Source organism: Leucopleurus acutus (assembly GCF_964270905.1).
Source record: "Leucopleurus acutus genome assembly, chromosome: 13".
Classification (NCBI taxonomy): Eukaryota; Metazoa; Chordata; class Mammalia; order Artiodactyla; family Delphinidae; genus Leucopleurus; species Leucopleurus acutus.
In genome coordinates, this window is record NC_139155.1 from 89,266,307 (window position 1) to 89,291,795 (window position 25,489).

The following is a 25,489-nucleotide window of genomic DNA, read 5'->3' on the forward strand; positions in this document are numbered from 1 at the left end:
GATCTTCCCGGACCGGGGAACGAACCCGTGTCCCCTGCATCGGCAGGCGGACTCTCAACCACTGCGCCACCAGGGAAGCCCTGGCTGTGTGACTTTTTACCTAACTTCTCTGGGCCTCAATTTTCTCATCTGTAAAATAGGGATATAATAGCAAGTACTTCATGGGATCATTGTGAGGAATAAATTAATATATGGAAAGACTACTGCCTGGTACATGGTAAGCAATGGGTTAGCTGTTATAATTACCCAATGTACTATATATGCATACATAGTATGGTATTAGGAACCCTATATATGTATATACATACATAAAACTATATACACATGTAGGTATGGTATACACACATCTCTCTCCAGTGACTTTCTTTATTTTTTAATTAATTAATTTATTTATTTATTTTTGGCTGCACTGGATCTTCGTTGCTGTGCGCGGCCTTTCTCTAGTTACGGCGAGTGGGGGCTACTCTTCGTTGCGGTGCGCAGGTTTCTCATTGCGGTGGCTTCTCTTGTTGCGGAGTATGGGCTCTAGGCGCGTGGGCTTCAGTAGTTGTGGCTCGTGGGCTCTAGAGTGCAGGCTCAGTACTTGTGGTGCATGGGCTTAGTTGCTCTGACGCATATGGGATCTTCCGGGACCAGGGTTTGAATCCGTGTTCCCTGCATTGGCAGGCGGATTCTCAACCGCTGCACCACCAGGGAAGTCCCTTGGAGCACTTTTTATCCGAGCATCTCTGCCTCTAAGAATCTGCTGTGTATTATTCCATAGAAAGGATGCACCAGGATTTACCTAACCTTAGGACTTGTGGGCTATTTCTTAGGTTTGGTGCAGTTTGGGGGACAGTTTGTAACTATCGAGCGCAATTTTAAATGCATAACCTGCAACGCAGTCGTTCCCTTTCTAAGAATTTATTCTATCCAATCTCCAGCCCTGGGGTACACAGGCCACGTCCCAGGTATTAATGGCGGCTATGGCACATGTGCGCCCCCCAGATGCGCAGACAAGGGATGTAGTGTAAGGCTGCAGCAGAACTTGTTGGAGGGCGACCGTTGGCTCATGCCCAGGCTTGCAGCTCCCCTGTCATTCCCAAGGAGGCGGGCCTGCTACTGACCCCGCCCCAACCATCTGGTCCCGCCCCAACAGGCCCCGCCCCACCGCCAGCGCCACCACCCACTGAGCGCGGCCGCCCGGCAGGCCCCGCCCCGCCCCAGCCAGGCTAGCCCCCAGGCTCCGCCCCGCCCGGCACTCTGTGCGCTTGCGCCGGCGTCTCAGGCTCCCGGGCCCGGCGGCCGCGGCTCTTTTGTCTCCGGGCCGGAGCCCGAGCTGGATCCTGAGCTAGGGTCGGAGCCCAGGTCAAGACTGGGTTGGAGTCGGATCGCGTCCGCAGCCCGGGCTACCCGATGGGGCGCGCCCCCTGCCCACCGCCCCCGGCCCGTGCCGTCGCCTGAGCCCCGGCCTGCCTGGCCCGGCCCGCGCCATGGAGTCCGGCCGCGGCGGCCTGGAGACCGTGGGCAAGTTCGAGTTCTCGCGCAAGGACCTGATTGGGCATGGCGCCTTCGCCGTGGTCTTCAAGGGGCGCCACCGCGAGGTGAGGGGCCGGCCGGCCCGGACAGAGCGCCGGCGAGGGCGGCCCCCCCGCCCCGGGGTCCCTCTCCCCATCCCCCGCTCCAGGAACCCCCCCCCGTCATCCCCACCGCCGGCCACCCCCATCCCCACCTCCACACCCCGGAGGCCCCCTCATCCTGCCGGGGACCCCACATGAACACAGCCGGGCGCCCCTCGTCTCACCCCACAGCCTCGGGACCCCACGTCCCCCTCACATGCACTCCTGACCCCCTCATCTCCAGGGACCTGCTGGGCGCTTGGCCTGGGCAAGGCCTTCAAGGCGTTCCCGGGTTCCCCGCCCCTGAGGGACACCCGCGCTTGGTTTTCAGAAACACGACCTGGAGGTCGCTGTCAAGTGCATTAACAAGAAGAACCTGGCCAAGTCGCAGACTCTCCTGGGGAAGGAGATCAAGATCCTCAAGGTGAGCTGGCCGCAGCAGCAGGGGGAGCGGGTGATGGGCGAGGGCGCTCCGCTCACAGGAAACCTGGCTTTCTGTCCTAGGAATTGAAACATGAAAACATCGTGGCGTTGTATGACTTCCAGGTAAGGCTGCCGGCGCCGTCTTGGTGGGGATGGGCTGTGCTCCCCTCCGCCCCCGCCCCCACCGGCCCCAGTACAGCCTCAGGCCCCGCTGACTTAAGTCCCAGTCCAGCCAAGTGCTGGAGACCCTGGCCAGGAGTGGACTCTTCCAGGCTAGCGTCTCGTACTGGGGGAAGGAGCTGGGCACCCCCATGTGTGGATGGGCGTCGGAGGCCTGTTGGGACCTTGGAGACCCCACCCTCAGCCCAGTTCTTGGGCCTGGGTTTCCTCTGGGCGTGTTGGGAGAGCTCCCACCTTCCCCCGCCACCTGAGTGCCAGGGGCGCCAGCGCAGCTCCACCGAGGGAGGTCTGGCTACAGCGTGGCCCTCGGGGGTGTCTGGCCCAGCGGCCGCGACGGTGAGTCCTGTCCCCAGCGCAGGCTCAGGGCAGCCCTGCCGGCCTGGACCACCTGTCTGGGCCAGCGGATTGTTTGTTGACATTACCCCAGCGGCCTGGCATTGGCCACTGTCTCCCTGTGTCAGACTGGGGGAGGGGCGGGGCTAAGGGAGATTCCTTCTTGCCGGCAGCTGGGGCCAGCCACCCGGGCAGGAGGGAGGCGGGTGCCCGGCTGGCTGATGAGGCCATCTCAGGCCTAGCTGGCCCAGAAGACCGCGGCCTGTTTCCCCCAGTGACCCCGGGCCCCCAGGCCTGGCGGTGAGGGGGGGCCCGGCTTCGGCCCAGGTCTGGGACCCTGGAGACCCAGTTTGGGGACCAGGAACCTGAGGCAGCAGATCTGAGGGCCAAAGTGCTGACTAATGGTTTTGAAACCTGTTTACTGAGGCCACGGGACCAGCCCCTGGCTGAGGGGAAGTTCCCAGCCTGGCTGTCTGTGTTTTGGTGGCCTCCTCCCTCCTTCCCTGTCCTCTCCCTCCCCCTTCAGAGCGGGGCTGCGGCCTTGGGGGCTGTGGCATGACATGAGGTGACTTGGGGAGGGCCCAGGTCCAATGTGACAGCGACAGGAAGTGCCTGGAAGCTGTGTTCTGGGGCCAAGAGGGCGGCCCCCTTCCCCCTCCTCCTCTCCCACCCTTCCCTGTCCCCTGCCCCCGCCTCTGCGCGCCCTCCTTCCCATCCTGGCTGGGCCACACACCTGGTTGTGGGCAGTGCCACTTCCTCCAGGGCTTGCAGTGCTGTGGCTTCCCTTGTGCAGAGGAAGTGCTTAAGGCCAGCCAGCCTCTCCCTTGCAGGCCCCCCCCCCCGCGGGGGCCCTGTGCTCTCAGCCTTTGGGGTGTGGGGTGGCTCCCCAAGTCCTTAGACACTTGTCTGAGACACACATGGAACCCAGGAAATCATGGCTTTTAAAAACAGTTAATGATTTGGCTTAAAAAAAAAAAAAATGAAGAAACAGTACAAAAGGGACGTGGGAAAAGGTGACCCTACCATCCCTGGCCCAATGAGCCCCATCTCCCCCAGAGGGTCTCTCTGGGGACAGTGACACATCTTCACGTACCTCTTTGCTGCCACACCATCTACAGTTCTACTGTGGCATTTTTCACTTAAGTGTGTGTCTTTGAGAAGGTCTGTGTCACTCCACATTAACTCAATCCGTATGTGAGAAGTGACACCCCTCTCCTCCCAAGAAAATTATCCCCCATTCTTTCTGCAGGGTTCAGAGTCCAGACTCTGAAGCTAGGTGACCTAGTTCCAGTCCTGGCTCTGCCACTTAAACGAGCTGTGTGTCCTGGAACAAGTGTCTTAATCCGTCTGTGCGTCCATGTCTTTCTCTGTAAAACAGAGAGTCTGGAGTTGTTTGGTTGAAACTGGTCCTAGTAAGCACTGTGTGTGCTGGCGTCACTACGACTGTGACTGTGGTGTTATTTGCAGCTGTGTGGTGTTCCGTGGCCCTGTATTCCACAGTTGACCTCACCTGTCCCCCACTGGTGGGACATGGGGTTATTCTGGGATTCTGCATGTCAGCAGTGTGGCGGCGACTCTCCTGGATTCACCTTTGCCATGACTGTGTGTCCACAGGGTGGATTCCTAGAAATGAGAGGATGTGTATTTTAGTTTGGAACAGTTGCCAGATTGTGGTCCATAGAGGCTGGACCGTGCGCACAGCAGTGCTGCTGGCAGGAGCGCCTGTCTCCCCACATCCTCGCCAGGAGGTCGGTTATCAGACTTCCCTCTTGGCCTGCCTGAGAGGTGGAAATGACATCTCTTATGGTCCTGTTGTTCACTTTGGGGGGAGGCTCAGCATCTCTCTGTGTGCACGTGAACACCAGGAATGCCTCCTACCCAGGGATGTGCTCCTGTGGGTCTTGTGATTACCGAGGTTGGACGGCACTGTGGTTAACAGCATGGGCCCTGCGCCCTACTGCCTTTCTGAGCCCAACTCATCCATTTACTTACCTGTGTGACCTTGGGCAGGTTACTCAGCCTCCTGGTGCCTCAGTGTTACCCAGAAAATGGGAGATGATAACAGTACATCTATGTCGTACGGTGGTTGTGATGACAGCTTGAGTCTATGTATGTTAAGTGTTTAGATCTGTACTTGTTAGTTAGTAAGTGCTATATAAATATTGGTTGGTGGGAACTCTTTATATATTAAGGAAAGCCCTTCCGTGATAGGTTGCAAATATTCCTCCTCAGGTTGCTTCTTGTCTGTTGAGGTGGTTTTGTTTCGTGGCCATACGGAATAGTGACCGTTGTCAGGCTGCTGTGCGTGCGTGGGGGAGGCCTCTGGGGTGGTGCTCTGCTCTGTGGCCCACAGACATGTGGGCAGGCAGCGGGAGCCCCTGGCCTTTCCTTTCCTTTGGGGGGCAGACGGCTGGCTCTGGGTCTTGCCCTCGCCTGCTGGGCCGTGATTGGGTGTGCTCTTTCTGGGGAGAGTGGCCATCACAGGGCTCAGGGGACATCCCTGCCCAGCGTGCGCCCTGGGACGGGGGCCTTCCTGAGAGCAGCACGCCGTCCAGCTGGTTCCCACAGCTGGGTGACTCACTTCCCGGCCTGGCTGACAGAGCCACCCTTAGTGACTTTGGGTGGGCGGACACCTCAGTCAAGGGGAGAGGTCTGCCTCGCTGTGGGGTCATTCAGGACAGTGTCACCCTTTGGCCTTGCTTTTTCGTGACCCAGGCGGGCTTGGTGGGTCCGGGCAGGGACACGTCGATTCTGTGTTTTCCGTTCTGGAAGTGTCCCCTGCTTCTCCCGAGTCAGGGGCGGGCCCGGTGTGTGGGAAAAAGGGGGCTGCAGAGGGCAGCTGGCCTCCCCCCGGCCCCCCGGCCCCCGGGAGCCACAGGCACACAATGGAAGCTGGAAGGAGGCTCCCTGAGGGAGGCTGGGCTTCCTCCTCAGGGCGGGGCTGGGCATCCCTTCCCGTCTGGGCGCTGTCCAGGAGAGCCCAGCCTGGGGGCGGGGAGTGCCGCGGCCCCATGGGCGGCTGTGCTCCGGCCCTGGCTGTGGCTTTTGCCCCCTTCTGGAGCCAGGACGGCCCACTCCAAGGGGTTGACTAGGCCAGTGCCCGCCCGCCCGCCTGCCCGCCCGCCTGCCCAGCCCACCTGCGCAGCCCAGGATCACCAGACAGCCCAGCCCAGGGTCACCGGACAGCAGGCTCGGCCAGCCCGGGAGCTGGGATCCTCTTAAGCAAAGCACCTTAGCACCTCCTGCGTGCCCGGGCGCCCGTGCCAGGCTGCTTGGGACACCTGGCCCCGACACCCGGGCGGCCCGGTCCCCAGGGCCTATGGGCGCGCCACTGAGAGACGGAGAGGGTGCCGCTTCATCCCGCCTTCGGGGCCTCGCCTGTCCTCTCGAGGTGTGCAGGTCAGCGTTCACGGCCCCCTTCCTTGGGGGCCGCACGCACGGTGGAGCGGCCAGGACTCTGGTGCCCGGATGCCAGGCAGAATCACAGGGCCTCTCTGTGCCCGTTTCCTCCCCTTAAGTCGGCTGGGACGTCGATGGGACCTGCCCGCTCCTCAGGTGGCGCCGGGGGGACTGGTGGGCTGGGGGTGGCCCCGCTGTGCTCCCTGCAGGCTGGAGGCCCGGTGGGCCGGCGCCTCGGCCGTGTTGGTGGTTTTGCATTAAGAACATGATGGACTCCTGGGGCCAAGAGCGCGGCCAGAAGCTCCCTCATCTGCCTCCCCCAGGAGGGGAGCCCTCTGGCTCGGCGGCCGCCACAGCCCCAGGAAGCAGTCCTGGTCCTTTGGAGTGTCCAGGCCGAGTCTGGACCGACCGCAAAGGAGGCGGCCTGCCGTCTGCAGTCCGCTTGGTCCCCCAGCCTGGGGGAGCTCGTGGAGACCAAATTTAGCTCAGGAGGAGGAGGGCCGAGGCGTGACCTCTCCGGGTCTTGGGTGGGCAGCAGACTGCCAGGGGCAGACCAGCAGTGCCACCGAGGCCGTGCTGACGGCCCCCCGGGGAGCCTGGAGAGCCGGCTTCCTCAGGGGGGCCCGGGCACGCAGCCGTCCCGGAGACCGCCACACTGGGGGCGCTGCAGGCGTGGCCGAGGCTCGTGCCGGCCCATGGGGTTGGCGCCTCACAAGCTGATGCTACGGGCGGGGAAGGGGCCTTCTGAAGCCAGGGCAGTGGGGGACCCCGAGGCCGGGCCTCCGCGGGCCCGAATCCCACGTGGTGAGGGGAGGTGGGCACGACTCCCCCGGCCCAGCCCTGCTGTGCTCTCCCCCTCAGGCCCTGAACCTCTGGGCTCCGTGCACAGTAGGGCCTGCGGGCAACACGCTCGGTCTCTGCTGGGTGACCCACGGGGTGAAGGGACAGAGATCGGGGGAGAAGAGGGGCCCCAGAGCCCCTGGTCTTTGCTCACTGAGAGCTCGTCGAGGCCCGGGGGGCACCAGGAAGGCTTCAGGGAGGTCTCGGGGGTCCAGGGTGTCAGGCAGCGGGGAGGGCTAGGAGCCCCGAGCCAGTGGGCGGCGGGCCCCGTGGGGTGGCCCCGCGGGAAGGTGGGCGTCTGGCCTGGTGTTTGGAAGCGCCCCCAGCTGGAGCGGGTTTCGGGGTCCTGTGCGGGGGTCCCGTGGGTTCCTGGGCACAAAGGGCAGTATGCTGTCACTGATGCACAGGCATCTCCTTTCTGGGGCAGGAGGTCGTGGGGTCCAGGCTGCGCGGGACTCACCTCCCAGCTGGCAGGCCCCTTGTCCCATGCAGCCACGGTTCTGCCAGCCCTGGGTGACTGCCCGGGGACCCTCGGGGGCGTGGAGGCTGCACTGTCTCCTGCCCTTGTCATCCGGCCCTGTCTGTCCTGGCTCAGTGGGTGATCGGAGGCTTTCCTGGGGAGCAGGGGTCCTGTCGGGAGGACAGCCGAGAGCTGGGGGTGCCTGGGCCCCACCCCGCGCTGCCCCTCTAGCGGTGTGGCACCTCTGGGCCACTCAGGACAAGGCTGCTCCCTGGCGGGTGAATTCGGAGCCTGTTAAGCATGTCCCCAGAGGTGGCCATGGTCAGAGTGACGGCAGGTGAGGGAACAGGTGGCCTGGGTGTCACGGGGAGTGGCTGTTCTATCTCCTGGGCTAGTTCTGGGTCCTCATCTCTGGCCCCTCTGCCCGGGAGCCTCCGGCTCTGCACCCGGCTCTCAGAGCCTCCCTCTGTTGGGATCTCCCTCCTCCTGGTACCCCTCTGTCCCCATTGCCAACCCCGCCGGGGTTGGTCGCAGTCGTGGGTGCGGCGTGACCGGGGACTTTCTCCCTGCATTATCTCTCCCCACAGCTGGCCTGGGAGGGCGGGGCCTGCGTGCTGGGCTGAGGCAGCTCCCACCTCTCTCCTGGGTGGGGGGGGGGCGGGGGTGGGAGGGAGGGCCTGCTTTGGTGGGCGGAGCCCGCCCCCTCCCAGAGGAGCCCAGCTGGGCACTTGGGAAGGCTTCTGCATCCCTGCGGACACGCCGCTGAGTGAGGGCCTGGGGAAGCAGGGTGGGGCACGCGGCCCAGCCAGCCCCCGGAGTCCACCTCTCAGAGGTGTCAGTGTCCACCTCTCAGCCCTGCTCCCCGGGGCGTCCCTGTCCCGGACCCACAGCCCCTCTGTTGGGGGAGCTCTGGAGGCATGGGGGCTTCTCTTTTGTTTTGGATATAAATGTATCTTTTTTATTTACTTTTTTTGGCTGAGTTGGGTCTTCATTGCCGCACGCGGGCTTCTCACTGTGGTGGCTTCTCTTGTTGCGGAGCACGGGCTCTAGGCATGCAGGCTTCGGAGGTAGCTGTGGCGCGTGGGCTCAGTAGTTGTGGCGCACGGGCTCAGTTGCTCTGTGGCATGTGGGATCTTCCCGGACCAGGGCTTGAACCCGTGTCCCCTGCATTGGCAGGTGGATTCTCAACCACTACGCCACCAGGGCAGTCCCGTAGGGGTCTTCTCTTGTTTCAGGGGGCTGACATTTACACCTGGGTGTCACCCAGTGGCTTTGTGTTCTACTGGTGTGGGTCTGAGCCCAGGCCCAACCTCCTGGGGGTAGGGTGACTGATCAGGGGTCCTCTGTCCTGCCAGGTCGGGGTGGTGGCCCGCTGCTGGGGATCAAGTCTGTCTGGGCCTCGGGTGCCCTCCCCCAAAGGCTGCTGAGAAGTGTCCCTCCTGCAGCCACCTGCCTCCTCCACCCAGGCGTCCCTCGGGGCTCCCCGCATGCCTTGAGAGCTCCGGGGCCAGCTCCCGCGCTTGCCCCCGAGCCCCTGGGGGTGAGAAGCTGGAGCTGCCCGGGCGCAGCGTGCGGGTGGGGAACGGGGGCTCGGCGCGTTCTCCCGGGCGGCGGGGAGGGGCTGGCCCTGGCCCCCAGGGCCCGGCAGTGTGCTGGTGCTGAAGGGGCTCAGGGACTTGCTCCTGGCCGGCAGGGCCCCTCCGTTAGGGAAGACCCCGCCTGGGAAGGGGGGGGCTGTCTGCAGGAGGCAGAGCGGTCAGGACCCCGCCTGCCTGGCTGACTTGGCTTCGCGGGGCTCAGTTTCCTCCTCCGTGACCTGGGGATCTCAGGGGCCCCTCCTGGACGGACGCCAGGGCCGTGAGTGCGGGAAGGCGTCTGCGCGCTGGCCTGAGCAACGGGCTCCGCGGTCTTGCTGTCGTGGACCGAGCCGTGGATGCTGGTGGCAGCCCGAGGCCGTGGGTGGCCAAGGGCTGAGCCGGAAGCTGGCCGGCAGTGGGCTGGCGGCGCCAACCTATAATGCTGCTGGCATCTTTGGTTCCAGAGCCAGGAGCAGTTTCCGCGGCCTGAGAGTCAAGGCCCTCACGCCCTCGCTGTGTCCCTTCTTGGGGGCCTGGGTCCCCCACTAAGTGCTTCTGCGTGGCCAGGACTCAGCACTCATGGAAGGGCAAGCTGAGCCCTGTCAGAACCTCCGGGCCGGGGCTGCCCCTGCCCCTGCCCCTGGCGGAGCCCTGGGCTGCTGAGGGCTGCCCCCGGGGGGCGGGGTCCTTGCTCCGCCCCGACACCTCTCCTGGGTCCTCAGCCCCTTCCCCAGACTTGACAGATGGAGTGATCCGATTGGCTGCTTCTCTGGTCACTCAAGCCCACTTGGCTCTAGACATCCTCATCTCCTGGCCACTAACGAACTGGCTGAGCCCTGGCATGACAGGCCCCAGGGCTGCCCGGCCAGCCAGTGTCCACGCTCAGTGGCCTCTCCTGCCTGAGCCCAGGCAGTGTGTTGAGGGCAGCTGCAGGTGCCGGGTGCCCGGGTCACGCTGGGGCCAAGCCAGTCTTCCCAGACGGCTGCCAGGCTGGGGGGCGGGGCGTGCTGCTGCCCACCCCTCACTGCCTCTTCTGTGTCCTGCAGGAAATGGCCAATTCCGTCTACCTGGTCATGGAGGTGAGTCCTGGAGGCCAGCTGTGAGGACGGGGAGGCTGGGCCCTCTCGGCTCTCAGGCCCCTTGTCACCTTGCGGTGAGAAGTTGTTTTCATGTCCGTGGGCTTCGGGCCGCCTCACCGGCGAGCACCCCCATTGACCTCCTCAAGCACGGATTGCGGGGGACGCCTGCCCAGGCTGGAGACGGGGCACCGAGTGCCCAGGGAGCAGCGCCCAGGGGTGGGGTGGTGGGAGAGCCGGGCACGGCGGGAGGGGCTGCCTGGCCGCTGACCGAGGCGTGTGGCGGTCTCTTGCAGTACTGTAACGGCGGCGATCTGGCCGATTACCTGCACAGTGAGTGGACACCTGCGGCGGGACGGGCTGCCCGCGAGGCTCACCTGATGCGTTCTGAGAGGGGGCCTGGCCTGAGCGAGCTTTCCTGGGCCTGATGGTGATGGCGGAGGCTCCCATCCCCCTGGCGCCTGCTGGGAAAGATGCAAGGGGGAGCGGAGCCCCGCTGGGGACACATGCTGCGTCAGAGCCACGAGGGATGGCTTCTCAGGGCAGACGTGGTCTGCAAGGGTCACTCTTGAGCGGGGCCCCGTGCGGCCCGCTGTGGATGTGGTGCCCGGCAGGGTCCCGGTCGCCGGTCGGCTGCTCTGCGGGGGCCAGACCTGTCCTGGGCCCCAGCGGGGGCCGGCTCTCCACAGGGGGCGGGCCTTCGCAGGGTCCTGGCGCGGGTGGGGGACCACCGTTGAGGCCGGGCCTGGGGCTCATCGCACAGCCGCTGGCCGTGGTGCATGCCCTGGGCAGCAGGTAGAGGGAGCTGCTGAGAAGCGGCCCTTAGCTGAGAAGGGGCGGGGTGTGCTGGGCAGCAGCGCGGGGCTCGCAGGCTGGGAGCGGACACGGGGCAGCTCAGGGTCAGACGGCGTGGCCGACGGGCCTGGAGGCCGCAGGGAGGGGCTCGGGAGCCATGCGGGGCGGGAGGCTGCTGGCCCGGGGCGCCCGGGCGAGCTGCGCCCCACGGAGCCCGTCTCCCCTCAGCCATGCGGACGCTGAGCGAGGACACCATCCGGCTCTTCCTGCAGCAGATCGCCGGTGCCGTGCGGCTACTGCACAGCAAGGGCATCATCCACCGGGACCTGAAGCCCCAGAACCTCCTGCTATCCAACCCTGGTGGGCGCCGTGCCACCCCCAGCAACATCCGGGTCAAGATCGGTGAGGTGGCGGCCGGGGCCCGGGGAGACCGGCGGAGGCCCGGGGGCCGCGGCCACCCCTCTCACGCCTCTCCTTGCCTGCAGCCGACTTCGGCTTTGCCCGGTACCTGCAGAGCAACATGATGGCGGCCACGCTCTGCGGCTCCCCCATGTACATGGTAGGTGGGCCTGTTGGAAGGGGGTCCGCGGTGGGGTTCCCCCCCGTGTCCATCCTGTGGCCTCACTTTGGGTGGCAACCGTCGTGGCTGTACCGTTTCCCGCCACGTCTGTGGCGTTCGGCTGGCGTCTGTTATGATTGGCTGGCGCCTGGCTGGAGCCAGACTTTGCTCAGCGCGCGCTCAGCGTCCATCCTTGCCGTCGCGCCGACCGCGCTGTACCCCGCAGGCCCCCGAGGTCATCATGTCGCAGCACTACGACGGGAAGGCGGACCTGTGGAGCATCGGCACCATCGTGTACCAGTGCCTGACAGGGAAGGCGCCCTTCCAGGTGAGGCCCCGGCAGAGGGTGTGGCGCGCTCAGCCCTGCAGCCTCCCCTTGCCGGCGTGCCGTGGCCGCCCAGCTCCCCCCCGTGCAGTCACTTCAGGGCCGAGGCCGGAGTCTCCACTGGCTCTGGGGCGTACCTGTGCGTGTCCACACGTATGTCTGAACCAAGTTTTGTGGCCTCCCTCCTGCCCATTCCAGGGCTGGCATGACCCACCAGATTGGTACGAGGACCCCAAGCTCTGGGGTACACCCTGCATTTGGAAGGCAGTGGCCTGCCGTGTGCTGGACCCCAAAGGGTCCAGGGCCCCGAGCCCGTGTCGCAGGCCCTCGCGTCCCGTGCTGGCCTCGTGGGCTGACGCGGCAGCTCTCCGCTGTCGCCAGCTTGCCCCAAAGCGCCCTCTGCCTGCCCGGTGACCTCGGCTGCCCCCATCCCCGCTCCCCGCACCTCCCTGCCTGCCGTTTCCTGCACGTGAGCAGGCGACTAGCGGAGGGCCGTCCCCCGCTGGCATGTTGGCCTTGGGAAGGCAGGGGCTGTCTCTTGCTCTCGACTGTACCCCCCGAGCCTTGAATAGTGCCTGGCACACAGCAGTGCTGAGCGCGTGACACGTGAACAGGCGTGTGGGCGGGGCCCACTTGGGGGGCGAGCTTGTTCTGGGGCTCTTTGCTGGGGTGGGGTGCACGGGCCACATTTTAATTTTAAGAAGCACATGACCGGTCACACCAGATACCCAGGATGCACCCGCACCAGGTGGGAAGGGGGCCCAGCCAGCATCCTTGCTCTGGGCCCCCCTGGCCCCCCTGTGTGGTCCCCGTGGTTCCACAGCCTGGCGGGGGGGGGAGGGGGCCCCCTTCCTTGGAAGCATGCGAGGGCGCTCAGTGTTTGGACAGACAGGCTGGCAGTGCTCGACCAGGGGCCTCTCGGGAGACAGAGGCTCTGAGCGGCTAGTGGCTGAGAGCAGCAGGGACACTCACACCTGGCCCCCTGGCCCTCACTTCCAGGCCAGCAGCCCCCAGGACCTCCGCCTCTTCTATGAGAAGAACAAGACGCTGGTCCCCCCGTGAGTGCCCCTCCCGCCAGACACAGACACCCCGCCCCCCCGCCCCCGGGCAGGCTGCCCTGTCAACGTCGTGCCCTGTGCCCCCAGCATCCCCCGGGAGACCTCGGCCCCGCTGAGACAGCTGCTCCTGTCTCTGCTTCAGCGCAACCACAGAGACCGCATGGACTTCGGTGAGCACCCCCTGGCTGGCCCGCCACCTCGCCCGACAGGCCTGGGGGGTCAGGGCCCTCGGGCTTGCGCCCCTGCCCCCACGTCCTGCACACCCCACTCCCAGGGGCCCTGTGGCGGCAGTGAGTGGCTTTTCCCGGGGCCCGCAGCTCCCTTCCCAGCAGCGGAGATAAATCCCCGGTTTTGCAATGGGCAGCACTGCTGGGAGAACCGTGGGCAGGGTGGCTGGATCCGGGCCTGGGCCGCGCTGGGGGCACCAGCTGGGACTCTGCCTCCCTCCGTTGCTGGAGTGCGGCAGCGGGGACAGGGCCCCGGGGACGGTGGGGCCTGGCCTCACCCCTCCTGAGCCCGGGCCCATCCCTCTCCTGCAGATGAGTTTTTCCATCACCCCTTCCTTGACTCCAGTGCCGCTGTGAAGAAGTGTGAGTCCCCTGAGGGTCTCGGCACTCCCGTGCCCCCCCCTTCTCCCTGTGGGCTGCCAGCCCCACCCTGGGAGGTTGGGGGCTACCAGCTCCTCAGCCCTCCTCCAGCCTGTGGTCCCCAGGGGCCCCAGAGGCCAGGGGGTGGGCTCGAGCTCAGCTGACTTGGTGCGGTGGGATTGGAGAGGTGAGGGCAGGCCCTCGCACAGGTCCCCTCCTGGTCCCTGGGTTCCTCTGGGGCGGGGCGGGTCCCGAGCCGGCAGCTGTGCTCGGCGTGGGGTTGACATGGGCAGGTGGGAGCAGAGCATCCCATGCTGATGGGTGCTGATTCACGCCCTCTGCCAGCCCCGCCCGTGCCCGTGCCCTCGTACCCAAGCTCGGGGTCCGGCAGCAGCTCCAGCAGCAGCTCCACCTCACACCTGGCCTCCCCACCGGTGAGTCACGCGCAGGGCGGCGGGCTGCGGGCTCCTGTCGCCTCGGCTGCGGGGTGTGCAGGCGTCCGCAGGAACCTCGTCGCGCTCCCGCCCCGCCCCAGCTCGCGCCTTCTGCTGTGTCGTCTGGTCTCATCACACCAGACTCAGAAACGTTCTGCTTGTGAATGTGGCGGAGTTAGAAGCGGGTGGACGCCTGTTTCAGGGTCCCTGTGTCCCGTCGGTCTCTTCAGCACCGTGTCAGCTCCGCGCCTGCATGTGCACGGGCGCGCGGGTGGCCACGGGTGGGGGCCCCGTGTCCTGGGAGCCCACCCGCCCCGCAGCCCGCGTCCCCAGCACAGGGCTGGGGTGAGGTCTGCCGAGGTTGTGCTCGGGGGCGGGGGCACTGGGGCTTGAACCTCCCTTGGGCCGTCTGTCTGTCCGTCCGTCTTGGCAGGCGGGGGCCAGGGCCAGGCTGGTGGCGTAGAGCACGGCTCGCTCACGCCCGAAGGTGGACCTTCCAGACGCCCCACCTCCCGAGCGCTGTGCAGGGCCATGGGGGGCAGGGCGGGAGTCGCTTGACACGGGGCCTCTGGAGCCTTTGGGGGCCAAGCGGTTCCTCGTGCTGGGCAGCAGGGGGCTCCGTGAGGTGACCGCTCCTGTGGGGAGGTCACTGGAGAAGCAGCGGCCTGGGGGAGGAGAACGTGCAGAGCCTCTGCCTCGTCCCCATGGTCCCCTTCACCCAGGCCCTGGGGCCGGGTCTCAGCGGCCTCCCCTCTGACCCCCAGTCCCTGGGGGAGATGCAGCAGCAGCTCCAGAAGACCCTGACCTCCCCGGCCGAGGCCGCCGGCTTCCTGCAGGGCTCCCGGGACTCGGGCGGCAGCAGCAAGGACTCGTCCTGTGACACTGATGACTTCGTCATGGTCCCGGCCCAGTTTCCAGGTCAGGGGGCCACCAGGCAGGGGTGGGCAGGGAGATCGCTGCAGACATGCCAGACGGAACCCCTAAGAAGGGGCTTCTGGAAGTTTCTACCCCAGATCAGCCTGGCCAGAGAGTCAGAGCTGAGTCCTGCCTGCCGCGGAGCGTCCGGGGCGCCTGCTCCGAGGGGGGAGCTGCTGCCCCCGCCCACCCCGCAGAGCCCTGTTCTCGGGCCCTCAGTTCCCCTCGCGACCCCGGCTGCTGGTACTTCCCTCACGGCCTTGGCCGCCCTGAGACTCCCAGGCCGGGGCCACGTGGGAGCGGGCCCAGGTGTCCGACGGGCCACCCTGAGCCTGTCGGCTTGGCTCTGCAGGGGAGGAGAGGCCCTGTACCCAGCCACCGGCAGCTCAAGGAGGGCAGCGGGAAGGTGGGGACCCAGCGGTCCTGGAGGAGGGGTGAGGCCCAGATTGGGAGGTGTGGACACCCAGCCTGGGGTTCGCTGAAGGCTGGTGTGTGGGGAGGGTGCCAGGGTCTCCGAGTGCCATGAGGTCCAGACAGGCAGAGGGGGGTGTCAGCGCGAGCGACAGGAGCGGGGACGGGAGAGTGCTGGGCTCGCTGTGGCCTGGGCCCGCCCAGGAAGAGGTGCCTGGGCCCAGCCTCACCCGTGTCCCATCCACAGGTGACCTGGTGGCCGAGGCGGTCGGTGCCAAGCCACCACCGGACAGCCTGATGTGCAGCGGGTAAGCCCCCAGCCCGAGACCCGCCGGCTCTGCGGGGAGGGCGACGCCTGCTCTCAGGCTGTCCCCTGACCTGCCTGGGTCAGACAGTTTGGGAAATGCCGAGTCTGCTGTGCCCAGTGCAGGACGGAGTCCCAAGCAGGGGCCAGGGTCTGCGCTGGTTTGGCCTGAATGTGAGGCCCTGCCGTCCGCCCTGTCCCCGCCAGGAGCTCGCTGGCGGCCTCTGCTGGCCTGGAGAGCCGCGGCCGGACCCCGTCTCCTTCCCCGCCCTGCAGCAGCTCCCTCAGCCCCTCAGGGTAAGCGGGGCCCGGGGCACAGGCAGCATCACAGCGCCCCAGCCACAGTCGTATCCTGCAGGAAGCGGTTGTGTCCAGAGGCCCTGCCTTCATTCAGCCCCGGCAGGGTGCCAGGGCCCTGTGGGTGGTCCGGCGGAAGGAAGGGATTGTGGTGGAAGGGATGCAGGGTGGGCTTGGGGCCCAGGGGTGGTTACCGGAACCACCAGAGACCAGTGTCGTCGCTCCCTCCGCCCCTCCCGAGCTTGTGGGGCGAAGCGGGCAGTGACTCCCAGTGCCAGCAGGAGCTGGCCCTACCTCGCTACTGGCTGGTCCCAGCCAGAAGCCACCTGGGTGCAGAGAGTGGGGGGCATGGGGTACCAGGGAAGCAGTGCTGGCCGTGTGCAGAAACAAGGAAGCAGGTGGCCTGGAGTGGCCTCTGCCCCGGGATGTTAGGGCCTGGGGTTCAGCCCAGCGCCCCAGCTGCGGTGACCCCAACCTCTCTCCCCACACAGCCGGGCCGGGGCATCCTCCAGCAGCAGGTGCGGGGCCTCGGCCCCCATCCCAGTTCCCACTCAGGTGCATAACTACCAGCGCATTGAGCAGAGCCTTCAGTCGCCCACCCAGTACCAGGCGGCGCGGTGAGTGCACGGGGCCCCCAGTGGCCAGGCAGAGCCTTCAGTCGCCCACCCAGTACCAGGTGGCGCGGTGAGTGCACGGGCCCCCCGTGGCCAGGCACATCCCAGAGGACTGTAGTGAGGGCCCCACGCAGCCCACTTGGATGGTGCGGGGCCATCTCACACGCACGGCTGTGCAGACTGCACACTGCGCGACTGTCAGCGCCACCGCCCTGTGGACATACTGGCACTCAAGCTGTACCGTGACGGCTTTCTGGTAGATGTCAGTGAAGTGTCTTGTGTCCACAAAACTGACTTCGATTTTTGTAAGTTTCGGAAGAGGAGAGGGCACCTTTTTTTGTAATTCACAGAAGCCCCTGTGGGTTGGGGGCTGCCCTGGCAGGGACTGGCGGCTCCCACCGGGTTGTGGCTGCTGGTGAGGCCCGTTACTTGAACGGAGGGGGACAGACACGTGGCATGCTGGTGGCCCTGGCCGGGCGTGGCTGGGGCCCTCACACCCTGTGCCTGCTTGCGTCCGCAGGTCCTCTGCCATCCGCAGGTCAGGCAGCACCAGCCCGCTGGGCTTTGCACGGGCCAGCCTGTCACCCCCGTCTCACGCCGAGCACGGAGCCGCCCTGTCCAGGAAGTTCTCCCTGGGTGGGGGCCGGCCCTACACGCCGTCTCCCCAGGGTGAGCCTGCACGCCGCTGGTGGACCCAGCCTCGGAGCTGGGACTGGGAGTCTCCACGCGGGGGGCGGGGGAGGGACTCACTCTCTGTCCCACATTGACCTTGGCAACCCCTCTTGCCCCCAAGTCGGAACCATCCCCGAGCGGCCAGGCTGGAGCGGGGCGCCCTCCCCCCAAGCAGCCGAGATGCGGGGTGGCAGGTCCCCTCGTCCAGGTAGGTGCAGCTCCGGCCCAGTGGGTGTGCAGGTGGAGCTGGGGAGGGGCGGAGGAGCAGGGCTGACCTCCCTGGGCTGGCCTGTCGCTCCTTGGGATAGTGGCCGTTTTCCTGGTTCACAACCGTCATTTCTTACGCGTTAAAAGAAGGCAGGAAACTCTGTGAGACTCTTTTAACAAGCTTAAGCCTTCAGCTTACGGAGGCCCACTGTGGGGCTCAGATCCCACCCCGACCCTGCCATGCTGTGTGACCTCGCGCAGGTGTCTCAGCTCCTCTGTGCCTGTTTCCTCAGGTGCGCAGTGGAGCGTAGGGAATCCTGAGCAGGCGTGGGGGTCTCTGTACACTGTCCTGGTTGGTCGTGTGGGCAGGTCCAGGCAGTCCTCGGGACAGCTGTGATTGGGCCCGTCCTGTCCCTCCCTAGGCTCCTCCGCACCTGAGCACTCTCCCCACAGTGCCGGGCTGGGCTGCCGCCTGCACAGTGCCCCGAACCTGTCCGACCTGCGTGTGGTGCGTCCCAAGCTGCCCAAGCCCCCCACGGACCCGCTGGGCGTGGCGTTCGGCCACCCGCAAGCCAGCCCCCCGCAGCCCTCCCACGGGCTGCAGTCCTGCCGGCCCCTGCGCGGCTCGCCCAAGCTGCCCGACTTCCTGCAGCGGAACCCCTTGCCTCCTATTCTGGGCTCCCCGACCAAGGTAACAGGGCCGCGGGCCTCCAGGGGGGTGGGTGGGGAGTGGCTCTGTATGTGCTCGGGCCGCCGGGCTTTGTGCCTGGCGGGATTCCCACAGGACCTGAGGGGCCCCGGAAGCCAGAGGCAGGGCTGGTGTGCTCCAGCACAGCAGCGCTTGCCGTCTGTGCTGAGACCTCTTGCACTGGCTGGTGGCTGGATCCGTGTCTCCCCGTTCACGTGTGGGGTGGCCACATCCCCGTGACGAAGACTGGCTCCCAAAGCCAAAACACCTGCTCTCTGGCCCTTGACCGGAAGCGTCCCGACCCTGGCCCAGCATCCAGAGCCCCAGAGAACCCAGGCTGCCACCATGGGCACATTACTTAGCTCATCCCTTGCCTCAGTCTTCCTGTCTGTGAAATGGGGCCAGCACCTGCAGCTATCTCGTGGTGTCTCTGTGCAGGCATAGGTGCACACGTGCATGGCCTGTGTTGGACGCGTGCGTCTGCGTGTGTCACTGTCCTCCAGCACAGGGTGGAGTCAGCCTTCACACCTTTGCTGTGAAGACCTGGGTCGTGGAAGTTTGGGGTTTTGCGGCGTGGGGCCCTGCAGGCTCAGGCCGGCGCTGCTGACCCCGTTGAGATGTTAATGTCACCGTGGCGGGTCGTTCTCAGCACTTAACCTGCCCCTCCTAGGCCGTGCCCGCGTTCGATTTCACCAAGACCCCCAGCTCCCAGAACTTGCTGACTCTCCTGGCCCGGCAGGGCGTGGTGATGACGCCGCCTCGGAACCGGACGCTGCCCGACCTCTCCGAGGCGGGGCCCTTCCAGGGGCAGCAGCTGGGCCCCGGCCTGCGGCCCACCGAGGACGCCAAGGGCTCCTTTGGCAGGTGAGCGGGTGGGCACTCCCCCGACGTGGCCTGCGGGAGGAGAGACCCAGCCCTGCCTGCTGTCTGCGGGCACCTCACTCCCTCTTCAACCCCTTCTGAGCCTCAGTTTGTGCGTCTGTTCAATGGGTGACAGTAACTGCCCGGGGTGGGTGGGAGGACCGGGTGGCCAGCACAGTCGGGACAGGCTGGGCATGCTGACCAGGCTGTGGGGCCCCCAGACCCTGCCTGGGGGGGCCGGGGGGCCGGCCCTGGGCAGCGGGTGGCCTGGTGCCTGGGTCTCTGGATCCCCTGGGTGGCGCAGGGCACGTGTTCACCACCCTTCACCCTGCAGGTCCCTCAGCGCCGGCCGCCTCACGGATCTGCTCCTTAAGGCTGCCTTTGGGACGCAGGCCCCTGACTCAGGCAGCGTGGACAGCCTGCAGGAAAAGCCCATGGAGACCGGTGCGTGGGGGGCCGCCGGAGAGCATTCTGGGAAGTGGGGGCGCCCGCGGCAGGAAGACCCTGAGCCCCTCCTCTTGCTCTCTCAGGGCCGTCTGCTGGCTTCGGAGGGAACCTGCACCCGGGAGCCCGTGCGGGGGGCGCCGGCAGCCCTTCCCCCGTGGTGTTCACGGTGGGCTCGCCCCCCGGCGGGACCACGCCGCCCCAGGGCCCCCGTGCCACCGTGTTCTCAGGTGAGGACCGTTGCTGGCCTCGCGGCTGCGGCGGATCAGCGGCCCGCACCGTCCGTCAGGAAGCGGGAGGGGCCCTCGCTGTAGAGTCAGGAGCTGAGCCAGGCGCTACCCTCACGCGAGGCCCTGGGAGGGTCCTCCTTGGAGGCTCGGGGGCACGGCTCCCACAGCCAGGCCCCTGAAGCCCCGGCCCTGGACTCCGGGGTGCCCCTGCAGTGGGCGGGGGCCCGGGAGGGGTGAGGCCTCCGCTGGGGCGCCTGCTCGCAGAGGGGCAGGAGTGGAGCGGGTGGGGACCGGCTCTGTGTCACAGAGTGGCGGAGGCCTGATGGGGAGGGCGGCCGGTCCTGTCCCCACAGGGGGCCCCTCCAGCCCCCTCGGCTCGGCAGGCTCCTCCTCCGCCCGTCACCTGGCGCCCGGGGCCTACGGCGAGGCCCCCCTCGAGGTACCCGCCCCCGGCCACTGCCGCAGCTTTGCCGACCCCGTTGCCGCCAACCTGGAGGGGGCTGTGACCTTCGAGGCCCCCGACCTGCCCGAGGAGACCCTCATGGAGGTGAGGGCCGGGCGGGGGCAGGCGCCTGGCCCAGCGTGGCGTCGGGGCAGGGCTGGTGGCGGTGCCGAGGTGCGTCCCTCAGTGGCCCCGTCTCCCCAGCAAGAGCACACGGAGATCCTGCACAGCCTGCGCTTCACGCTCGACTTTGTCCAGCACGTCCTGGAGATCGCAGCCCTGAAGGGCAGTGCCAGCGAGGCGGCCGGGGGGCCCGAGTACCAGCTGCAGGAGAGCGTGGTGGCCGACCAGATCAGCCTGCTGAGCCGCGAGTGGAGGTGGGTGTGCCCAGCGGGGCCCCGCGGGGAGGCAGCGGGGGTGCGGGCTCCGCCCCTGAGGCGTCCTTGCCGCCCTCCAGCTTCGCGGAGCAGCTGGTGCTCTACCTGAAGGCGGCCGAGCTCCTCTCCTCGGGCCTGCAGACCGCCATCGACCAGATCCGGGCCGGCAAGCTCTGCCTGTCGTCCACCGTGAAGCAGGGTGAGGGCAGCCTCGGCCCGTGGCGGCGGCGGCGGCGGCGGCAGCGTTCAGGGCATGAGACCCTGAGCTCACGGCAGGGGAGTCGGGGAGGGAGGGATAGCTATCTCTGGGAGAAGGTCAGCGAGGAAGAGGTGACGAGGGAGGCCTTCCTGAGGAGGTTCCCTGGTGCAGGCCCAGCCCGGGGAGGGATAGTGGGGGCGAGGGGCAGGTGCAAAGGCCCTGTGGCAGGGCCCCCATGGGCCTGGGGCGGGAAGGCGCAGCGTGAGTTGCTGAGCAGAGCACCTAGGAGGTGGGGTCGGACAGCACCCCGGGGACGGAGTGAGGGGCTTTTGCCCGCTGGTTGCGTGGGTTCCCTTGCTGGGGGCCGGCCTGAGCTGCCGGGGCGCCTCCCACAGTGGTGCGGAAGCTGAACGAGCTGTACAAGACGAGTGTGGTGTCCTGCCAAGGCCTGAGCCTGCGGCTGCAGCGCTTCTTCCTAGACAAGCAGCGGCTCCTAGACCGCATCCAGAGCGTCGCCGCCGAGAAGCTCATCTTTAGCCACGCGGTGCAGACGGTACGCCGGGCGGGGCCACGTGGGGCCGGGTGGGGAGAGCGGGCTGAGGAGCCGGCAGGGGCGGGCTGACGGCCACAGCTCCGCCGGATTTCAGGGGCATCACTCCCGGGGTGGGAAGTTCCACTACACTGTCCCCTCAGCCAGCAAATGTCACCTGGGCCCCTCCAGCCCTGGTGGGGAGCCGGGAGCTCACCTGGGCTTCCGCCTCGCTGTGAGGCTCCACGGCCCAGGCGTGTCCCTCCCTGAAACTCAGGTTCCTTACCTGGAAAATGGGGAACCTGGTTTTCAAGGCTCTTAGCAGGTGAGTTGGTTCCTTCTTCTCTAGAGGGAACCAACGCGGGCAGCCCAGCTAGGAGCTGCGGCATGAAGGCAAGGGGCTTGGAGGGGCCCTGCCCAGTGCTCTGCGTCTGTTGCTTTGGCGTCCTTGTGCCCAAAAAGCGCTGCTTCTGAGGCAGTGCCTGTTTTCGAGAAAATTCACTCGTGCAGTAAAAACACAGCCCGAAGAGACGTTCGGGAACAGTTGGCCTCCTCGTCCCCGAGCTCCCCCTCCCCCAGGGGTGACCATCACTGACATGACCGGGACCGAGGGAGTGCTCTGCCCGGTGCGGGTGGCCGGTCGCCTGCCCTGTAACCCCGGCTGCCTGCGCGTGACCCGGCGGCGCCCACATCGTGCTGCTCCGTGGCTCGTGCGGCCGTCAGCCCTGGGTCCCCCATCTCTGTGGAAGGCAGCTGGGCCCAGCCTCCGCCCTCACCCGGCAGGTGCAGTCGGCCGCCCTGGACGAGATGTTCCACCGCCGGGAGGACTGTGTCCAGCGCTACCACAAGGCCCTGCTGCTCATGGAGGGACTGCAGCAGATCCTCTCGGACCAGGCAGACGTGGAGAACATCGCCAAGTGTCAGTGTCCGCTGGGCCCCTGGGAGCGGGGGCGGGAGGGGGCAGCCGCTGCCCGCTCACCGTGGTGCCCGCCCCCCTCCCTCCCTCGCTCCAGGCAAGCTGTGCATCGAGCGGAGACTCTCGGCCCTGCTGACCGGCATCTGTGCCTGACCTCCTGCAGGCCCGGCCCACGGCGCCCAAGGGGCCTGGACCTTCACTGCCGATCCATGGGGTGGGGAGCAGCTGGCCGGACTCGAAGGGACAAGCCCACGGCCGTGACACCACTCGCTGGTGCTGGGGAAAGGACCGTGGCTCCCCACCCAGCGTCCGAGCCAGGCCTCAGGCTGCGTCTCTGTCTCCTGGGCTCCGCGGCCGTGGACTTCAGGGCGCTGGAGGGCCCCGCACAGAACCTCGACGTAGGCCAGTCCCCTGGCCTGGCTGACGGGCAGAACTCCCCGCCCGGCCGGCCATCTGAACTGCTCTCCCGGCTGCCTCGATGGCAGGTGGGGATGCGTGGGCAGCCCCCGCCCCGCCCAGACCCCAGGGCTGTCTCGCTGAGGACAAGCAGAGGCCCTGAGACCGTGATGCCCACTCAAGCCAAAGCCGCCAGGCCTGCCCAGCGGATCCACCCAGCGAAAGGTGTGTCCTCCTGGCTCCCACCCCTCCCTCCCCCGAGACCACCACCCAGCTTTGTGATCACCCAGCACTTTATGCAGGCGGACTGGACCCGGCTGTTGCACCGCCAGGCACGTGTGCACACCCGTAATCACACGTCCGCGTGCAGACAGCTCCGCGGGCGCGTGTGCTGTGCCTGCGCCCGGGTTGCTCTCGAGGCGAAGCCGCCGTCGTATTTAAATGTTCTTTTAGGGACGGACAGTACGAAGCAGCGAGCTTCCAAAACCCAGCACAGACGCTGTTGCCGTCTTTCACACCTAACTCCTAAGATGTGTCTTATCTTCTGCAGCTCTTTTTCATTTTTCTTTTTTTTTAAAAGAAGAAAACTCGTATGAGTTGACGTTTTGTTCCGAAAGGACGGGGGCAGGATCGGGGCAGCCTCGGCAGCGATGCTGAGACCCCGGGGGCCGGCGGCGCTGGGCGCGTGTGGTCTGCGCGTGGCCGTCCGCCCTCCCGCCTGAAGGGCGGCCCTACCCCTGCCCTTGCTCCCTGCCTGAAGACCGCGGGCAGCTGAGGACTGCTTTTGTGCGTAAACCTACCTGTCCAGCTGTCACAGGAGGTTTTGATGTCAAGCCCTCTGTCCCCTCACCAGGTCCTGGCTGCCATGGGGGGTCGGCGGGGAGGCCACCTTCCAGGCTCGGGGGGGTCCCTTTTCTGGCCTGCCCGGCTCTGCCTAGCTCCTCTCGAGCGTGTCCTCAAGGATGCAGAGGGAGCCGCCCCAGCCCAGCACCCCCGGCGCTGAGGTTTCACCACAGGCCCAGGCAAGGACCCCACGCGTTTCTCTCTTGCGATACTTGAAATCTTGCCTCTGTGCTTGGACCCAGAAGAGGGGCAGCCCTGGGACTCGTTTCTGTCTCCTCACCGGTGGCTTGAGCTTCTCCTCCTGCGCAGAAAATGTCCGTATTTATTGCTTTACGGTTGGCTGGAACCGGGGCCTCTGGGGGGCTGGCGCCGTGGGAGGGGCCCCTTGGGCTCTGTCCGCGGGCGACCTCCGGGCTGTGGGGTGAGCACCGCCCACCCAGCCTGTCCTCCACAGCACAGCTCTCCGCTCTTGGTCTACCTTACAAGACGTTTGTGTCACCCACCCCCACCCCCACCCCCACCCCTTGCGTTAAGTTGTGTAACATCAATTTAAGGAAATAAACCTCTGGAGTTGTTGGGCTGCTGTTACTGATGGTTTGTCACGGCCTACCCTTCTCCCGTCACCTCCTTTCTCGGACTACACGCCCCGCCCCCCCATGTCCTGCAGCAGCAGCTGGAGTTTGGAGGTCAGGTTCGGGGCAAGGCTGGGAGCTCAGTCCTCCAGGGGTTCACCGGGTGCCAGACCTTGACAGCAGCCGCGTCACTTCCGTCCCCACCCGCGGCGCAGGAGGGCCCCCCGCTCCGCCTCTGGGTGGGTGTGAGAGGCTGTGGTTTTGGTGTGCGCGCCCCCGACGGCTAGTGACCTCAAGTATCTCTCCATGTGTCTGTCAGCAATTTCTAGGTCATTTCTGGAGAAATACCCATTCATGTCCTTTGCCCGTGTTTGAATCGGATGCTTTCTTTTTGTTGTTGAGTGGTAAGGTTTCCATTTTTTAGACCACGTGTTGTTTTTTATTTATCTGTTTTTAAGGTTTTTTTTTTATAAATTTATTTATTTTTATTTTTCTGGCTGCATCGGGTCTTCGTTGCTGCGCGCGGGCTTTCTCTAGTTGCGGCGAGCAGGGGCTACTCTTCATTGCGGTGCGCGGGCTTCTCATTGCGGTGGCTTCTCTTGTGGAGCACAGGCTCTAGGCTCGCAGGGTCAGTAGTTGTGGCACGCGTGCTCAGTACTTGTGGCTTGCGGGCTCTAGAGCGCACGCTCAGTAGTTGTGGCGCACGGGCTTAGTTGCTCCGCGGCATGCAGGATCTTCCCGGACCAGGGCTCAAACCTGTGTCCCCCTGCATTGGCAGGCGGATTCTCAACCACTGCGCCACCAGGGAAGCCCTACATACTGTTTTAATAGGCTAAAAGTATCTCATTAAGTTACCAAAAAGGCTAACCGCAATGTGAAACGAAAGTTCGTGGAGGGGTAGTGATAGAGGAAGTGGAAGGTGGGGCCGCAAAAGGCTAGATCCCAGCAGGGCTGCTCCAGTTTGGCTTCCTGGAGTGCGTGCTCCGGGCTCTGCAGACAGGAAGGGCCGTGCCTGGTGGAGATGCAGCCCCTTCCGCTCTGTGGGGCTCCCGGTATGTTGCACAAAGAAATGCCGAAAGAGGATTAAGACAACCGTGGCATTTTGTTGTCAAATTAATAGACTTCATTTCTTACAGCGGTTTTAGGTTTACAGAAAAATTGTGCAGAAAGTACAGAGAGTTCCCAAATACTCCCTCTCCCCCTGTCACCCACTTTACTTCTCCTGTTAACACCTTGCATGGGTGGGATTCATCTGTTACAACTGATAAACCTACACTGACACGTCAGCATCACCCAGAGTCCATGTTTACGTTGTGATTCGCTCTTGGTGCCCGTGCTGTGGGTTTGGACACACATATGATGACCTGTACCATTTCAGTGTCATGCAGAGTCGTTTCACTGCCCTGAATATCCTCTGTGCTCTGTGTTCCCTCCCCTGACTTTAACCCCGTCCCTTTACTGTCTCCATAGCTTCGCCTCTTCCACGATGCTGGAATCACACAGTGTAGCCTTTTCAGGTTGACTTCTTCTGGGTCTTTCCATGGCTCGATGGCTCATTTCTTTTCAATGCTCAATGATACTCCCCTTTCTGGGGGTACTGAGTTTATGTATCCATTTTCCTACTGAAGGATATCCTCTTGCTCCCCAGTCTTGGTATTCATGGGTAGCGCTGCTGTAAACACCCTGTGTAGGAGCCTGACAGTAAGGAGGGCCCAGGAGGGCTGGCTGGGCCGGGGGTGCAGCGGGCACACGGGAGGGACCGGCTCCCCACTTCCTGCGGGGCTCACGTTGCCCTGCGCGCTCCTGGCACGCTCACAGGGGGCCTTCGGCCAGGAGGTCCGGCTCAGGTGCCTGCCCCACTTCTAACTGCCCCCTGGGCACCTGTCCCAGCCTCACAGGCCTCAGTCTGTTCTCCGTAGATCAGAGTC

General features: G+C 65.5%; 1 protein-coding gene across 2 annotated transcripts; it reads left to right on the top strand.

Annotated features, from left to right (window-relative positions):
• Positions 1 to 1,313: 1,313 nt before the first annotated feature.
• Positions 1,314 to 23,548, top strand: ULK1 (unc-51 like autophagy activating kinase 1). 2 transcript variants are annotated; one of them, XM_082853315.1, is made up of 28 exons: positions 1,314 to 1,583; positions 1,930 to 2,022; positions 2,103 to 2,144; positions 9,857 to 9,889; positions 10,183 to 10,219; positions 10,910 to 11,083; positions 11,167 to 11,240; positions 11,467 to 11,568; positions 12,565 to 12,623; positions 12,711 to 12,793; positions 13,163 to 13,213; positions 13,556 to 13,644; positions 14,409 to 14,562; positions 15,218 to 15,278; positions 15,482 to 15,571; positions 16,063 to 16,188; positions 16,706 to 16,854; positions 16,979 to 17,065; positions 17,487 to 17,755; positions 18,423 to 18,616; positions 18,948 to 19,057; positions 19,144 to 19,287; positions 19,641 to 19,834; positions 19,934 to 20,106; positions 20,187 to 20,305; positions 20,701 to 20,858; positions 21,618 to 21,753; positions 21,848 to 23,548. In XM_082853315.1, the coding sequence occupies exons 1-28, from the start codon at positions 1,473 to 1,475 to the stop codon at positions 21,901 to 21,903; spliced, it is 3,168 nt and encodes a 1,055-aa protein (XP_082709441.1). In that variant the 5' UTR covers positions 1,314 to 1,472; the 3' UTR covers positions 21,904 to 23,548. The 2 variants fall into 2 exon arrangements, with proteins under 2 accessions (XP_082709441.1, XP_082709442.1); XM_082853316.1 differs by having other exon boundaries at positions 1,511 to 1,583; positions 1,843 to 2,022.
• Positions 23,549 to 25,489: the final 1,941 nt, after the last annotated feature.

What these genes read in the sequence shown, in the direction of transcription:
- ULK1 (XM_082853315.1), top strand. Translation starts at nt 1,473, where the DNA reads ATGGAGTCCGGCCGCGGCGGCCTGGAGACCGTGGGCAAGTTCGAGTTC. An exon ending in CAACATCCGGGTCAAGATCG is followed by an intron (nt 11,084 to 11,166) that starts GTGAGGTGGCGG and finishes CCTTGCCTGCAG; the next exon opens with CCGACTTCGGCTTTGCCCGG. An exon ending in CACACCTGGCCTCCCCACCG is followed by an intron (nt 13,645 to 14,408) that starts GTGAGTCACGCG and finishes TCTGACCCCCAG; the next exon opens with TCCCTGGGGGAGATGCAGCA.